The sequence below is a fragment of the Mus pahari genome, chromosome 3 (assembly GCF_900095145.1).
Source record: "Mus pahari chromosome 3, PAHARI_EIJ_v1.1, whole genome shotgun sequence".
In the NCBI taxonomy this organism is placed as follows: Eukaryota; Metazoa; Chordata; class Mammalia; order Rodentia; family Muridae; genus Mus; species Mus pahari.
Genome location: NC_034592.1, coordinates 21,096,721 through 21,113,941, shown reverse-complemented (window position 1 = coordinate 21,113,941; position 17,221 = coordinate 21,096,721). Strand labels below are relative to the sequence as shown.

At 50.6% G+C, this 17,221-nt stretch overlaps 1 protein-coding gene across 3 annotated transcripts in view; it reads left to right on the top strand.

Annotated features, from left to right (window-relative positions):
- Positions 1-17,221, top strand: part of Mvb12b (multivesicular body subunit 12B) — a 154,258-nt gene that overhangs the window by 75,210 nt on the left and 61,827 nt on the right. For all 3 annotated transcript variants that reach the window (XM_029536207.1, XM_021192647.2, XM_029536206.1), the window contains exon 7: positions 7,805-7,899. In XM_029536207.1, coding sequence (XP_029392067.1) covers positions 7,805-7,899 — 95 coding nt within the window. The remainder of the gene's footprint in view (positions 1-7,804; positions 7,900-17,221) is intronic.

Genomic DNA, 17,221 nt, shown 5'->3' with positions numbered 1-17,221 from the left:
TGGTAAGATGGCTCAGTGGGTAAGGTTGCTTGCCACCAAGCTTGACAACCTAAGTTCTATGCCTGGACCCATGTTAGGAGAGCATTTTGTCCTCTGACCTCCACATGCATACCATGGCACTCATACATGCGTGCGCGCGCGCGCGCGCACACACACACACACACACAGAGCGTAAAAATGAACATAAAAAATAACCATGTGGACACTCTATGGCTCTTGTGTGCACAAAAGTAACAACACTCGTCTCTCCGTGGAGGCCTCTGCTCACTAGGACACTTAGAAAGCTTTTGTGGTAAGTATAAAAGCACTCACCTTTGCTGGTGTGGCAAAATGTCACATCAGACTGTAAAAAAACGACAGTGGTGGCAGCTGGGAATGGCCTTCAAGAGAAGAAAAAGCACAACAGGAAACAAGTCGGGGCCGGTGGCTGCTGAAATGCGACCATTCTGGTTCCTGGGACCCGGGCCCAAGAATGAGGAGCCTCTGGCTTCACTGGGACGCTTCAGAGCTCAGTCCCAGGGTAGGGCCTCCGAGGACCTGGAAGCAGGAGCCATTCTGAGAGGTCTGAGAGAGGTCTTAGCAGACCAGGTCCTTGCAGCTGAAATGCTGCATTTTAATTACGTTCAGGGTGAGCCAGCCCCCGAGCATATGGTCCTTAAGAAGCAAGGGTCCCCAGACTGTCAGCGAGTGTAGTCACTGGCCAGGGACCTTCTTCTGACACCATTGACCAGCTTGTAGTGGGGATGCTCCAAAAGGTGCTGATTAAAATGCCAGCAGGTGCAGGGAAGGCCCGTCGGTGACTCCCGCACCCTGCTCGCACCAGGTGTTTTCTCAGAGCCTTTTTCTTCATTAAGTGGTGTTCATTAAGCACGGCCTCACACCTGGTGCTGAGTCTGTGCATCACAGCCGACTTCTTCCCAGTGGTGTTTTGCAGGAATAAAAGGGAATTTCATTTAGCCATTTGCCACCCCGCCCCCACCACTTCAGCTCAGCTGCCATTGCTTTTGAATGGTCCTTCTGCTGTCCCCAACCCTCCTTCTTGGACTGCCCGAAATCACGACCCACACACTTGGTGTAGATGATAAGACAGCTCTTTCACACCAGGGCTGTGCTGGGGGCTGTTCCCTGTGCCATCTCTGAGAGTCTCCCCCTGGCTTTGCCATTGTCAACTTTCTGATTAGAAGGGAAGCAATGTTTCATCAGAACATTAGCAATGAAAATCGTGAGGTGCTCGGGGTAGGTGCATCCACCCACCCCTCAGCGTAACTGCTGACAACACCACAGTCATGTCCCAGAGCTGGACATCCTTCAGGCTTATTGGCACTGGCCCTGTGCTCAGGAGGAGGCTGTCCCTCAGGGCTGGCTGTGACATGCTGTTTTGGAGCTGTCTAACAGCTGTGTTACAGAACAGTATCCAGCTCATCTGTCCCTTCTACTTGTTCCGCCCCGGCAATGTTAGGAGGTCATCAAATCTGCCCCATTTTTCTGCCCAAAGCCCCAGTTCCTGCCAGCTGAGGTTCTGCTCCACACACAACACTTCCACCAGTCCCTCAGCCCATGGCCACTGCTCTGTGTGTGTATAACTCTCTATGGTGATCTTACAGTGTTGTCTTCAGGTTTTTGTGAACCTTCATAGACTGTGCAGAGTTGGCACCCAAGTTCAGTCTCCAGCAAACTATGTGCCCACCTGCGTAGCTGGGTACTCGAGGAACTCCACAGGTACTTCTGCAGGCTGGGCAGCCCCAGCACCTGGCTACCAGCAGGTAGCTGGTTTGGGGATTTTGTATCGACTTTCCAGGCAGAGTCTGTGGGAATGCCAGCTAGCACAGCATTTCCTACGTCCCTCTCTGTCCTCATGGTTCCAAAGAGAATGCATGAGCTCTAGTCTATTTACCCTGTCTGCATCCCATTCCTAAGCTTGGAATAAACTAGAACATTTTCCCCAGTATCTCACTCTGTTGCCCAGGTTAGCCCTGAACTTCTCCAGTAATCCTTTCTGACTCAGCCTCCTTAGTAGCTGGTTAGCAGCTACAGTTTTAATGCACTTATTCAAAAAAAAAAAAAAAAAGAGGCGGCCCTGCCTTTTTTATTATCTTCAACTGGAAGTAAAAAGGTTTCTCTGGCACAACTTTTTATCTTCTAAACTCAGAGTCTCTGTCATCTTCGGGCACTGCGTATAATAAGAAAAGTCAGAAAATGACATGGGTATTTTCCAGGACTCACTCACCACCCGAGATGCCCCCACTGCCTGCTCTGGAGTTCTGGGAGCTCCCTTGTCTTTGCTTACTTAGACAGGAGAGTGGTCAGGCTTTGTCGAAGTGGGACATGCATATTGTAAGCTGTGCATACTTCATATGCTTTGCAGGTGGATGTATGTGCACACGTGGGACATTCAACAAACCAAGGTCTTGAGCGTGCTCCCCCACCATGTGTCTTTAAAGGGCAGCCACTGGTCCAGCCCTGTGGAGTAGTTTGCATTTCCTAGAATATTCTAGAAATGGCACCATAGTGTGCATATTATTTTCTGTCATGTTGTATTCAATCTAGTTGCCCTGAGATTAACCCATGTTGCATGTCAGTAGTCTGTTCCTTTTTGATTGCCAAGTTTGACACGGTATGACAAGTCACTCTCCAGTCACCTGGCATTGTACATCTGTTCTGTTCTTAGTATTGTCAAATAAAGCCAATAGAACTTTTGTGAACGAACCTTGGTATAGAAACACACTTCCGTTTCCTTCTCTTGGGCGGAAGTCTCTTGGGTTGTGTGAGTGGCTGTACTTGACTTTTAAAACCTGACCTGAAGCTGCTCTCTGATGTGGGTTTGCTGTTGTGCTCCTGCCAGACCTGACCGTTCTGGCTCCCCTCATCCTTGCCAAGGGTTGACAGTATCCATCTCTGACATACTTTTGCTCTGGAAGGCGGAGGGGTCACATTTACTACGATGGAAACCCACATGGCCCTCCCAACTTGTGATCAAGTCTTTTCATGGAGAATTTGCTCCTCATGTTTTCCTTAGGGATGTGTCAGTTCCAGTGTTGTACCCGCTTCTGTGCTGAGTTCTCTCCTAAGTTGTAAGTGTTCTGAATTTGCCCCACGTCACAGTGCAGTGTCTGCTGGTGCCTGTTTTCTCTGGGTCTAGCCTTTATTGTCATTTAAAAAATATTTTATTAGTTGTGTGATGATGTGTGTAAATACTTCTGTGTGTAGTGTGTACATGTGAGTGCAGATGCCTTGTAGAGTCTAGAAGAGGGTGTTGTGGGCTCTGGAGCCAGAGTTATGGATGGTTATAAGCCATCTGATACATTTGCTGGGAACCACACTCAGGTCCTCTGCAAGAGCATACTGCACTCTTAACTACTGAGCCAGCTACCCAGGTCTGTGTGTAGTTTGTGATGTCGTGTGTGTGTGTGTGTGTGTGTGTGTGTAAAACCCAGGCTGGCCTGGAGCTCATAGTGATCCTCCTGCCTCAGCCTTATGTATGCTAGGATTATAGGTATAAGCTACCACACATGGCTTAGCATATGCTTTTTAATATCCCATTTAAGGAAAGTCAAGCAGCTCGGTATAGTGGAAGTGCTGTGACCTGGCATCCCACTGCAGTCTCAGGAAGCCCTAGGTCTCTGAAGCACACCCTGGAATCTGGTGCTTCCGAGGGTGACTCTCAGCCCTGGGAGGACAGAACGAAGAGACCCTTACGTGTATGTACAGGGGACACAACACAAAAACAACAGCCATCTCTAACTGCAGGTTAGCCACGGTCCCCTTGCTATTGTCCCCCACAGTCTGAAGAGACAGCTGGGTCTGCTGCCACCCAGCAGAGCCATCTCCCTTCCACGTGACCTCGGGGTCCGAAAGATTGATGCTTGCATTTAAAACATTCACACAGACCTGAAATCAACACTAGAAAATACAGATTTAAATGAGCACGGAAAAGGCAGAATGAAAGGAAATAAATTGTGCTGGCAACTACTGTCACGTAATAAAATGTCATGTGTAACTGAAGGGCTTTTGCACAGGGCTGTCTGAGGCTTAGTGGCCATGTTAATTGAATAAGGTGCCTCATATTGACTCGGGGCAAGAATGAAATTTCCCTTAGCATCTATTTAGCTGGAGTTGTTGTTGGCAGCGGCCTGATGCTCATCTGTTACAGAGCCGCCAGCCCCTCTGCGCTGATGTAATGGCTCCAGAAGCAGTGTCCAGCCCCGGCCCTGCAGGTATGGCCTGTCTCCCCAGGGATGGCAGGGCCTGACAGGGCCTGAGGCTGCCTGGATGCCTTTCTGTAAACCAGATGTTGGAAAAATGGTTACCTGAGCCAAGTAGTGGTTGTTGATGACTGAGACTCCTAAGGAGAAGGCAACCAGCCCTCTAGCTTTCCTGGTGTTCAGGGATCTCTCCATAGTCACTGTGTCTGCCCTCTGGCTTTCCTTGTGTTCGGGGATCTCTCCACAGTCACTGTGTCTGCCCTCTAGCTTTCCTGGTGTTCGGGGATCTCTCCATAGTCACTGTGTCTGCCCATGAAGTGGTCACTTGCAGCCCACTCTTGTGATCCCCTGTTTCTGTTCCACAATGGGCACCAGACACAGTTACCTCCTGGGATATCTTGGTAGTGGTTGAAGCTGTGCAGCCCTTGACCCAGCTTCAGAAGAACCGGTGATCAGAGCAGCCCCTGGAACATTCTGTCCCTCCCATTGCTGCTGCAGCACAGGGCCTGCCTTGATCTCACCTGGGTGTGGCAAGTTCTTGGGGCTGTTCCAGGTTCAGTTTCAAATGTGGAAACTCGATTTTTCTCCTCCTCCTCCTCCTCCTCGTGGGTTCCTCGGGTGCCAGTGTGGTCTATCTAGCAATCTCCTATTTCAGCATGCAGTTGTACTGCAGCTGCAGCTGTACCCCAGTGTTTTATATCCATGGCTTTATAAGCCATGCCATGAGGAGAGTATGTACTGTGTATGTGAAGTTTTCCTTGAGTCACAGGGAGTGACATTTTCCAAACCATTAACCAGCCCAGTCCTGAGGACGAGAAGGAGGCAGGTGGGAAGGCTTGCTGGAAGATTCCCAAAATCATCCCTAATTACAAGTCAAAGTCAAATGTATTCATTCAGCAAGGCCTAGACAATGTTGCAGGGCTTTCTTCTCAGCACTGGGGTGTTGAGAGGAGAAGAAAAGGTGCAAATCAAGCTCTGCCCCACAGAGGGAGGGCTGTGCAGGGAGCGTGGGAGGTGGCGTGTTAGAAAGGAATTCTTGGGAGGCTGGGGAGATGGCTCAGCGGTTAAGAGCACTGACTGCTCTTCCAGAGATCCTGAATTCAAGTCTCAGCAACCACATGGTAATGGGATCTGATGTCCTCTTCTGGGGTGTCTGAAGGAAGTAACAGTGTACTCATATACGTAAAATAAATAAATCTTTTTTAAAAGAGAAAGAAAAGAAAAGAATTCTTGGGATGGGGTATCTCTTCTAGGGTGGTCAAAGCCGCTATAGGTGAGGCAGCCTGGCCTGCAGAAGCGGACTTCTGCAGAAGGCAGAGTAAGTGCAGAAGCCTGGAACAGCTCTGAAAGCCACAGGGACAGGGCACAAAAAGCTGAAGCTGGAATTGGCGAGTGTGGGGGTGTGGGCTGGGCTAAGCTGACAAGACCTCACAGCCGTGGGGTTCAGTTTAAGACAGAGGAAAGTCCCCAGTGGCTTTGCGTTGGCTCCACTCTCAGGCCCTCAGGAGCCAGGGCTCTAGGATGGTTAAGGAAGAAAGGATTTGGGCTCACGCTTTGAGGATAGTCTATCCTGGTGGGGAAGGCACGAGGTCAGGGGCTGAGGCAGCTGGTCACATTGTGTCCACAGTCAGGAAGCACAGAAGGATGGCACTGGCGCTCCTTGCTTCTCCTGGTTGTTCTGGCAGGGACCCACTGCCATGGGTGTTGCTGTGCATAGAGTTAGGGTAGGTCTTCCCAACTCAGCCTGACCTGAAAACCCCCTTCCTGACATGCCCAGAGACTTGTTTCCATGGAGATTCTAAATCCCATCAAGTTGACCGGATTAACCCTTGCACCAACTTAAGGGTTCACCTGGTTCTGTAACACTTGTTTTGTTTGCATTATGACCTGTGTCTGGTGGCAGATGACATGTCTCTTCAGAGGCCACCCAGCCCCCAGGTGCTAGCATTGAGCCTGGATCCCATATCCAGTGAGTGAACTGTGGAGGGCAGTGTCCTTACCCACAGAGGGCCAGGCCACTAGCTGTCCATCCGTGTACAGGGCACTGCCGGCTGCTGGGGTTGCTATGGTAGGTTGTGGCAGAGATCATGAATCCGCTGCGTCACTGGCTTCAGAAAAATGGCCAGGACATTGTCACCCAGCACGAGTGACCTCTCTCTAGCCTAGGTCCACGATCTGAGGCAGCATAGCTTTAAAAACAATTATTGCCTCCAGGAGATGTGGGGAATCTGTGCTCTCGTTTCCATTCTTACTGGTGTTTCTGTCCTCTCTGAGTCTCCTTCTGTGGGCAGGGTTAGGCACTGGGTACAAGGCTGGCCACCCTGTGTCTGATACTGGGAACTGCAGTTGAAACTTGCTTCAGCCTCAGTTCCTCTCCCCTGAGCATTGGGGATCTGTGCCCCCAGCCTCAGGTCTTTGTTTCCTTCCTGAGAGAAGAAGATGTGCCAGAGATGTGGAAACCTGAGTTCAGTTTAACACTTGCCTGCTGAGTGGCTCCTCCCTCAAAGACTTAGGCCTCTCCCTGTGCCCTCTTATGTCCACATCCCCATGCCCCTCATGTCGCCTCATGTATGTCTATAGAAACCGTTCCTCTCCCCACGTGAGTTCCCAGATGCTGCGGCCACTGCTTTCTTCCTTCACCCACTTGCTTCTCTCCATGACAGAGAGGCCTGGGGCCCCGCAAGTCCCTTTGGGAAACGCTCTGCAGAGAGCTGCAGTGCCTGAGCCAGTAGCACTGGCTGCCACAGAAAGACCAAGAGGACTATGCCCAACACTTGACTGGGTCAACAAGCATTCAGTAATCGTCTGTGACAGAAACTGCCCATGTGCCCCTGCTGTTGTGTTGACTTCTGCCCCGCTGCTGAGCACACCTCAGCCCTGAGAGAGAACATCCACAGACGGGTGGGTGGGGCCTTGAAGCATGAGTGGGGATTCTATGGCGATTGCCCCACCAGCATCTTTGCATTAATAGCTGGATGTAGCCTACACATAGGCAACCCCGGGCAGGCCTCCAGGAAGCTGGCAATGCTCCTCTGCTACCCAGAGTGGCTGAGCCCAACTCTCCCCATCGCCATGGTCCTCCTCGCGTGTTGTCTGAAGGCAGCCATGAGCATACTGAGTGAGTGCTTGCACTGGACTGAAGCTCACTTCCACATTCTGGTCACAGGCTCAGAGCCAGCCTTGTGGGCCTAGGGGAGGTGCTTTCCATGAGACATACTGTGTGCTGTGTGCCAGGGGGTTCAGGACACAGTAACTCAAAGCAAGGTGCCATGCTCACTGTCAGAGGTCGCTAGTCTCCTACCTGAGAGTGAAGTCCTTTACAACCTGTGGTGGGTGTGGGCACCACTCTTCCCAGCCGGGTGTTTTGATCATACTGATGTATCCCACACTAAGCATGGGTTAGACTGCTGATCTCGGTGGAATACCCCTTAGGATGGAAGGAAAATGGCTGCTGGTTTCTTGGGAAGGCCAAGGCTGAGGAAGAAGATGGGGGGCTACTGAAGCACCCGTTGCTCAGTTATGGATGCCATCGTGTGCTTGCTGAGGCTAGGGGCCACCGTCCACTCTTTGTAACCACCTTTCTCCCTGTCTGTCTCTCTCAGGCACATCTCCCTAACACTGCCGGCCACCTTCCGAGGCAGAAACAACACCAGCACAGACTATGAGTACCAGCTCTCCAATCTGTATGCCATATCAGGTATGCGGGCCACGGTCACAGGCCGGTGCGGCTCTGTGCATCTCAGTCCCCAGCCATGGTCTCCTCCCTGCAGAACCTGGCTTTCCCTCCCTTTTGTGTTGGAACTTAGAGAAAGGCCAGTAGCGTGTTTGGAAGCAAATGAGGTGCAGGTTGGTTTCTCAGGTTGGGGGCACGCTCACCACATCCTTCGCCTGCCAGCAGGCAGGCCCCGCCGGACACCCAGCCCTGTCTGTCACCTGTGTCCCTGCCTGTCCTCACAGGCGGTATGTGTCCAGCAGGGACACAGCCTGTTCCCCTCGCACACCCAGAGTCCATGTCTGTGGTTTCTGAACTCAGCCTGGAAAAGGAGAGTGTTCCTGCGGCAGGAGCTTCACCAGGGAGGAGAACTGGGGCAGCCTCACTGCAGAACAAAGAATCATGAGGCATGAGGCCATACAGGGGACTCGCAAAGAGCCCAGGAAGCCCACAGGCACCCCCATCACTGGGGAACACGGGAAATCGGCGTCACTTAGCAGCACACATCCTTAATGCTGAGTGACATTTCGAACACGGGAACATGACACCCACTCATGTCCCATAATGAATCGGTTATTTAAAAGGTAATCGCTCTCTCTTTTCTAAAACCTGCAACTTCGGGTTACTAAATAGGTGAGCTCCCACAGTGGTGTAACTCCTGCCAGTGTGCGTGCGTCTTGTTATGATCCCTCCCTAATAGGTTTGGAAGTGAACGCAAAGGTAGATTGTTCCATTTCTGGGCGACACTCCTGCTGGGGAGGGGGAGCTCTGAGTCCCAGCTCTGGCTGTGCTCCAGAAGCCAGGGCAGAGGAGGGAGGGGCAGGTCACATGTGTCTAAGGAAAGTGTCTCTGGGGAGCGCGGCTTCCATACCACGACTGTTTCAGGAGAGTCATCAGGGGAAGGTACCACACGTGGAAGGATGGCATGTTTTGTAGACAGGGTGACTTATTTCCCAGATGCTCAGTGTCAGAGAGGTACACAACAGGACCGTCAAGCCCAGGTCCACTTCCCGCAGACCACACACACACACACACACACACACACACACACACCTCGTCGGCAGCTTGCTCATCTTACAGCTTTGGCACTGGGCAGCACCCACCATCCCTGTGTCCTCTGATGGCTTTCCCAGCTGTTGATGCTGCCTCAGCAAATAGGCCACGGGACACAGGCTTCGGTCTGGCAGGAATGTGATTGTCTTCTCTGGACCGCTGCTTCCATAGTGCAGCGTTGATGAAGTGTTGACTGGGCTCATTTCAGCTGCTGGTTTAGCAATAACAAGGTAACACTTGGGACACGGGGGAAGTGGGTCAGAACTTCCTGTCCCATTTATACCCATGATAATCTGTGGGGTTTTCATCTTCAGAGGTAGTAGAGTTCTAGCCCAGGCCACAGACAGCTCAGGTCTCCTCAGCAGCTGCAGGCCCCAAATCACTCTGCTAGGAGCTGGTTCTCACAGGGCCACCAGAAATACCCTGCAGGCTCACCATGGCAACTAGTGGAGTTCACCCATCCCCTTCCATTCCCCCATATCTTCTGCCCACCTCTGTCTTGTACTAACTCTAGGGCACAGAGACCACCCTGTCTCTGCCACCCACATGAACTCTATCTGGTATCAAGTGGCACACATCTCAGTTTGGCGTAAGTTAAGGGTTTCTAGAGGTTTAATCCAAAAACCTCTTAAGGTGACCCATGCCCCAGGCTGACTCCCCAACAGTGGAAGTTCTGAAAACCATGACACAACTCGTCAGACCCCTTCTCCCAGCCACCAGTGCAGATCGCAGCGCTCTTGAGGCTGAGCCCTGGTGCATGCTCTCTGTGTTCCTGAAGATAGCCGTAGCCATTTGATAATTTTTGGCCCTTTCTGAGATAAGGAGCTGTAGGAACAGTGTGACTAGGAATGTAAAAGGCCGCCGTACTGAGTAAGTTTGGGGACATTTACTTGCCAATTCCCTTCCCTGAGCCAAGGCAGTCTCCTTCCATCCCAGAGCCTACATCAGAGCTCCTGTGGCAGCAGAAGAGGCCATACAGGATGCTGCCAGGCAGTCTTGTTGAACTAGCATCTGTTCTGCCCAGAAACACCAGACAAGTCCCTTGTTATGGGACCTGCTACCTGCATGCTTCCAGGGTCAAGGGCCAGCCCCTCTGCCAGCTTGTTCCCTGTCTGTGGCCTCCTCTTACCTAGCCAGGCTCTGTGCTTTCGCAGCCGTGTCGTGGTTTTCAGTGCTCAGCACACATCAGGCACATTGGCCGTGATCCACCCAGTCCAGAGACTCGTTCTTGCTGTGTGAGGAACTCGGTGGCTCAGCAGGAGAGTCCTGGAATGTTCTTATCCCTTTTGCTGCCATCTTACCCACACACATACACAAAAAAAGCCATGAAGCAGTCATTTGGCCCTCATCCTTCCTCTCCTGGGACTGTCTTCTAGAAAATTCTTACAGATGTGCAATCTTACTTATCAAAAGAAGAGCTGGGGACCCACAGTAAGGACTGTTGCTTTTTAAGTTAATACTCTGAAGCAAGGAAAGAAATGTGTGGGGCCATCTCTTACTTGACCAAGAGGATGTCGTATAAACTGTCTATCCAATGGCCTGACTTTTTAATTAGCCACAAAGGAAGGGAACATACAGAATGTCACCTTGTGAGGGGGGAAAAAAACCTAGTTGAATCTTAAGTGAGATCTCTTTTTAAAAATATAAGTTCTAGGAAGATTCACACCAACATGTTTAAGGGCTTTTTTTCTTGCATGGGCAAGCAGTGGCCTGACCCTCTCTGACTGTCCCTTCTCATGTCATCCTTTCCTGAGTGAGCCCCTGAGTCATATGACTGTCGCCTGTATGTACCTCTAAGATATGAGCCCATTGAGGGTTCCTCTTGGCTTCAAATGGACCTGATTAGACATTTCACCACCAACAATCCTGAAAATGTTCTGCAACTAATTTTTTTAGTATATCTTATTTTTTAGGATTCTTTTTAAAAGATTATTTTTTATGTGTATGAATGTTTTGTCTGTATGTATGTGCTTGTGCTGTGTACCTGCCTAGTGCTCACAGAAGCTAGAAGAGGGCACCAGGTCCCCTGGAACTGGAGTTACAGATGGTTAAGAGCCCCAACATGGGTGCTGGGAATTGAGCCCAGGTCCTCTGGAAGAACAACCAGGGCTCTTAACTGCTGAGCTATCTTTCCAACCCAGCATCTCTTATTAATGAAAAGTCTTCTATGCTAGCATTTTAGCCCTGTCAGCAGGAGCAAGAACAGAGGCACAGCTGTACTGTTTTGCCCACAGTGCCTAGGTTCTTTTAGAACCTAGAATTCAAGTAAACATGACACACTTGGTTTTGATACAAAAATAAGTTTCAGGACAAACCAGCATGAAGTAGGATCATAGTTTGTTAAACTAGAAAGGCATCTCTGAAAAGAATAAGGCATGCCCCAAGCCCAGGGGGTTGGGGATGAGGAGTGGGGATGGGGGTGAGGGGTTCCTCAAAGCAGACCTCAGCTCAGCTCAGTATCCCAGCATGCAGTGCATCAGCTGCAGTGTTTCTGTGGCTCTTGAGTTAACCTCAAGCACTTGATAAGAAACCACCCCCTCCTTTTCTGATAAAATTGGTTTTGGACTTTGAATGTTTCTTGGATAAAACTCAGAGCCACTGTAGTCTCACAAAGGGTCTAGGATGTGTCCCTTTCTGGCCACCCTCATGTTTCCCAAAGGATCTTTCTTTTTCTTATAACTTTCTTCAGATGTTTAGATGTCTGACCATCCAATGGTTTCTGTTTCACCTGGACTAAGGACGATTTTAGGTAGAGCCCAAAATACATACAACAAAATCAACCTGGATGAGAGAAAATGATAGCAGGGGGTGGGGGTGGGTGGGAAGCAGCATAGATTGAGTGCGGCTGGCAGCTGCCTGGCAGTGGGTGCTGGATTTCGCTCTAAGTCTTGGTAAGATTGTTGGGGGGGGGGGGGTGCTAGGTGCTAAGTGTCCTTTTTCTTGATCACAGAGCATAGTCTTTCCTCCCAGAACACAAGTGGAGGACAACTCCATGTAGTAGTCCTGAAAGCGGAATGGAATGAGCAGAGAGGCTGTGGGCGAGCGCCATGCTGCAGCCAGCCCTGTTGCTTTAGTTCTGCTTCGTGTGAGATGCTCCAGGTGGATAATAATCCCTCAGATACATATTGACAGTTCCAGGTCCATCAGACAGCTCTGTATATGGGGAGAGAACTGTAAATATTTACATTCATGGGCATTCATTCTGTTCGTAGCATACCCCAGCTTTCTGTGCAGATAATGGCGTTTGATGAGAAGAGTCCATGCGGCTTGGGGACTCAGCTGGCCACTCTCAGCTGAAGTGGCCCGTATCACTGGAGACCTTGGTGAGAAAAACACACCTAGGGTGTCCCTCCCCAGCTCCTGCTGTCACACACTAAGCCAGAGGACTCCCAAGGGAAGGGTCTCATGCCATTTGCTAACCCAGGGTGCTTCTTCAGTCGCATGGCAGATGCACTTAATGACCGAGCCTGCGGAACAGTGGAGCTGGGCGCCCAGGCCTCTGCTGACTGCAGTTAGGAGCTTCATGAAATTGCCTTTTTAAAATAGTTTTTGAAATTGAAATATAATTATAGTTTCTCCCTTCTCTTTCCTCCCTCTAATTGCCTTTTAAACCACAGAAAAGTTTTTTTCCCTTTCTTTGGGGGGGTGGCATTAAAGATATAAAAATTAAGCAAATACAAATGAAAACTGTCAAGTGTGGAAAGCCACACACCTCCGGCCCGGACGGGCACTGCAGGGCAGAGACACAGGGTCCGGTGCCGTCAACACCCCCCCCCCCCCGCAGGCGGCCCAGCATCTGATCCGGCCTGGGTCGGCCGCTCCTTGGCTTCGACTCCCTACTCCCTAGTGTTAGGTCCCCACAAACACCCCTAGTGTTCTCTCTGACTGCCCAAGCCATATCTTCCTGGCCTCCATAGCTGCGCTCTGAGAAACCAGAGCCTTTCAGGACACTTGATGCTGAGGAGGGCTGAAGGTGCTTGGGTTGAAGTCTGTCCTCTTGTCAGGGCAGACGGGAGGACACTTTTCTCTGAAGCAGAGATCTGTGGATGAGCTGAGGAATGCTGGCGTGGGCTGCGAAGGCACGAAGCAATTAAAAATAATTAATGATTCCTGAGGATCAGCCTTTCTCCATGCAGTTTTAATCCAGTTCTCATTTAAATTGGAAGATGGACATTTAATTATCAGTATTATGAAACTCGTGATTTATACATTTCATCCAATGGGATAAAATTTCTGCCAGCAGCTCTTCATCTTGTGGCAAAGAGTCTGTATGTCTTGGGAGGGGCGGGGGACATACTTTATGGCAAAAAGACTGTGTGTCTGTGTGGGGGGTGCTGCTTGTTTGAAACCTTACCGGCTGCACAAACAGAACACTCCACCCCAAACATGGTTCCTTTCATTTGGAGTGACTAGCCTGTCTGTCCGTCTGCCTATCTGTCTGTCTCTCTCTTTCTCTGTCTGTCTGTCTGTCTGTCTCTGTGAGGAGAGAAGTGGATGTGATTGCTCATACCTGCAATCCCAGCACTAAGGAGGCCAGGCAAGAATCAGATCGCTGTGAGCTCTGGCTAACGAGTAACACAGCTTGACCCAAACTAAACACTGAAAATATGCCTGCCTTATGCTTGCCTTGTGCCTCAGTGAAGCTTTTCAGGCTGGGAGCAAGAGGAGTGAGGCTCAGACAACAGGGCAGCCCAGATGTCCTGTGGCATGCAGATAACACTTGGTTCCACTTGTGGCGTGCTGTGGGTCTCCTTTTAGTTCATACATGAGCTGAGTGGGTCACTAATGATGGCCACCGGATGCTACCTCTATGTTCCCTGTGTCCCTGTGACCTGAAGAGATGTTGCATTTCCCAGCTCCGCTTTCCTTTATCTATTGGAGTGCTGGGGATACCTGGGACGACTTAGAAAGCTGTTAGGTTAGTGCCCAGCAGGGACTGGCACTTGAACCAGCCACGGAGTGCAGTGTGGGGGACAGTCCAGAATGTAGTAAAAGCAGCTGACCGCAGTGCTCAGGTCCAGAGGGAAGTCAGTGGTGGCAGTGGTGACAGTGGTGGAAGGGACTTCTGTTACCACAGTGGGAGCTGTGGCTCACCTCGTGTATCTGTTGGGCCTAGCCATGACTGGCAATGAGATCAAGTCTACAGAAAAATATAATAAGGAAAAGAAGAGCTGAACAGAAGGATGGGAACTGATCACCCAGCATATTTGTAGATCCTGATGTAGAGAGGTGGCTGACAGGTGGCCAGGTTCGCTCTGTACACAACCATGTGTGCGCTGTCAGGCGCACGCACACTGCCTTGTTTCGATTGATGAATTGCCTGCTTTCTTGATTAAACCTTCCGTCACTTAAGAAACAAAAAGCCTGTGTTTAGATGGCAGAGTGGGACATGTCAAAAAAATCTGTCTCCTTTACCTTTGTGCAGATGTGGGCACAGACTGTAACATGTATTATTAAAATGAATGTGGCATTTACTGTGCATTATTCCTTCCCTGGGAGAAAGGACTGTAAATTATATGCTAATAATAAGCTTTAACCCTTTCGAAATGCAGAAAGATTTAAGAGTGTAAATCCTCACAGAGGCCTGGCTAATTGGATATGCTTTTGTACATTCCCCGTGGCCGCCGTGTCACAGGAGTTAATGAACACTACGCATAGGCCCGTTCACAGGGGCACTCAAGAGCTCGAGCCAGTGTCTCTGCAAGGCTCCATGGAGGAGCTGAGCCTGACACCCTGCCCGTAGCCTGTAGCTGGCCCATGCCCTGTGAATCCTCAGCTGGAATGTTAGCATAGCCCCTCCTCATTTTCTACAAGCCCACTTGGCTGGGCTCGTGGTCTAGCCCAAGCAGGTGCCTAGACATACGAATGCTCCCTCTATTGCCTGCTTGAGCAGCCCTTTCTAACCATAATGTCCTGCTGTCCCTGTGGCAAACGCTTCCTCCAAGCACAGCCTGAGCCTTCATCTGCAGGTCAGACTTGCGTGTCTCGCATGTCCCTAGCCATCAGTGACTGCATCCTTCCAGACCTCACCTGCCTAGATCAATCTGCCCTTTGGCATATGGCACCCCTGTCCTGCCAGCCTGTGTCACACTCTGTGTCTTTGCTTCCACTCTGCTTTTGCACCCGGCACAGCACCAGTTCCACCCACTTTGCCTTTTTGTGTCTTTCCCAAGTGATCTTCAAAGACCTATTGTCAAGCTCTCTTCTCAGTCTTTAGGGTCCCTCTGCCCGAAGTCTGCTGCCATCCTCCTGGCTCACCCTACACTTGCCTTGTGCTAAGCACCTTCAGTAGACAGGGGCCTGTTTGAAAGCCTGGGGGTGGGCTTCTCCCCTTTCTAAGTCAGGAAGATGTGGGTAACACAAAGTCCACAGAAGGAGCAAGGCTGCTAAGCCTCTGCTCATTCAGCAGACTCTAGGGGCCCATGGTGGGCTCTGTGATCAGCAGGAGACCTGTTGGCAAAGGCTGTCACATCATGTTCAGAATTTTGACGCATGCTACCCAGCTTTCAGAGAGAGAAATACTGGGTGCATCCTCCCAGGTTGTACACTGCACAGCGTGTATGAATAGCATCCCCTAGAGGCTTGAATTATGCTCAGGCGGGTGATACAGTGCTGTAGCTACTCTCACAGCAGCCCCCCTCTCCCTCCCCCATTTCTGGGAGGATCTGGAGTTTAGTAAAAAACAGTTTGCGAGGCAGGAGGTCTTGTGCGAATAGGGGTGCTCTCCATACTCACTTTCTCTTCTGGATGTGACCTGTGGAGGAGCCCAAAGATGTGTGGGGAGTCGTGACTCAGGACACACTGGCTCATGTCCTGCATGGTCTTCACTGCAGCCTCATGCTCCCTCATAGAAGTCTGATGGATATGGTCACTTCTGACTGTTAGGGAAGATACATTCTCCCCCATCCCAGTGCAGGGAACTGGGCAGTAAAGGCTCTGCGACTGTTGAGCCAGCATCTCTGGAAGCTGGGATGCTGGCATGCATCATCACTTACAAGTGGGCTGTTTTCTGTGGCAGACAGCCCACAGGCCCTTCTGGGGAGGCAACAGGATGACGGCTCAGGGGCAGGAAAGAGGGAAGTGCCAGGCAGGCAGAGCCTGCCAGCAGCATCTATAAAATCTTCCTGCATGTGCCTTTGGTGTCTGCAGGAAAAAATCCTTGGTGGAACGGATGGCTGCCGGGGCCTTTGTGTGTGCTCCTGCTCTCTGCAGGTGGGGGAGCACCGAGACCTATTCCAGTTTAGTCATTATGGAAAATAAAAATATTATGAGGTGACAGGTACTTCAGAGCTCTTAAGTAGGTGGCCAACTCCCACTGCGTTCCTGGTCTGTATTTGGCTTGAAAGCCTGGCAGAGCTTGGGCAGCAATGCCTTCAATCCATGGGTGAGGCAGACAAGGGGCCTTGGATGGACCTTGGCAGGGACTCGCAGATCAACTTCAGGCCTGAGTTTCCCACCAGGGATCTGAGCAGCACTGCGTCTGCAGTTGTTTGAGACAAGGTATGGTTGCTCCCCCATCAGGGCCACAGGTACCATGGATACATGCAGCTCAGGGTGGTCCAAGATCCTGCCCGATGCTATGTATCTACAGGCCCTAGACCTCACGTGCACTCTGTTTAGACACCACCCTGACAGAGAACAGGTATCTAGGCACTCCTTCCTCCCGCTGTGTTCATCTTCTCAAAATGTCCTTCCTGGCAGAGGACCCCATTGCAGGCCTGGCCCAAAGCATGCTAATAATCAAGGAAGTGTACTTAACCCCAGCTCTTCATCTGCTCCTGACACCTCTGCTGGGGCTGCTCTGGACACTGCTGTCTGCAGAGGCTTGCCTGTCAAGTTTGCCTTTTGTTCCGTTCTCCATGTATGTGTCTCTCGCAGTAATCAACCGTCAGTTGAGAAGGGAGGAGAGGATATTAAGGTAATGTCTTTCATTTAAACACATTTAGGGAGCTAAAATAGATGACACCTATCTATTTTATTAAAATAGATCGAGTTAATAGAAATAATGTATTTAATTATACCCGCCCTTCCCCGGGTACTTCACGTGTGTGGAACCCCTGAGTGCACTGTTTGTGCATTTTTGTCACTAATGTAAAACCCAAGACAATTCTAAGTGGGAGAGGTAGTTTAGAGAGATGGGCCCGCCCAGAGCTGCACCCAGGGTTGAGATTTAAATCCAGGTTTGAACATCAGACCCTGAGGCCGTGGCTCTTGTTTAGTCCAGTCTGCTGTTCGTTTCTCTCCCTTCATCAGC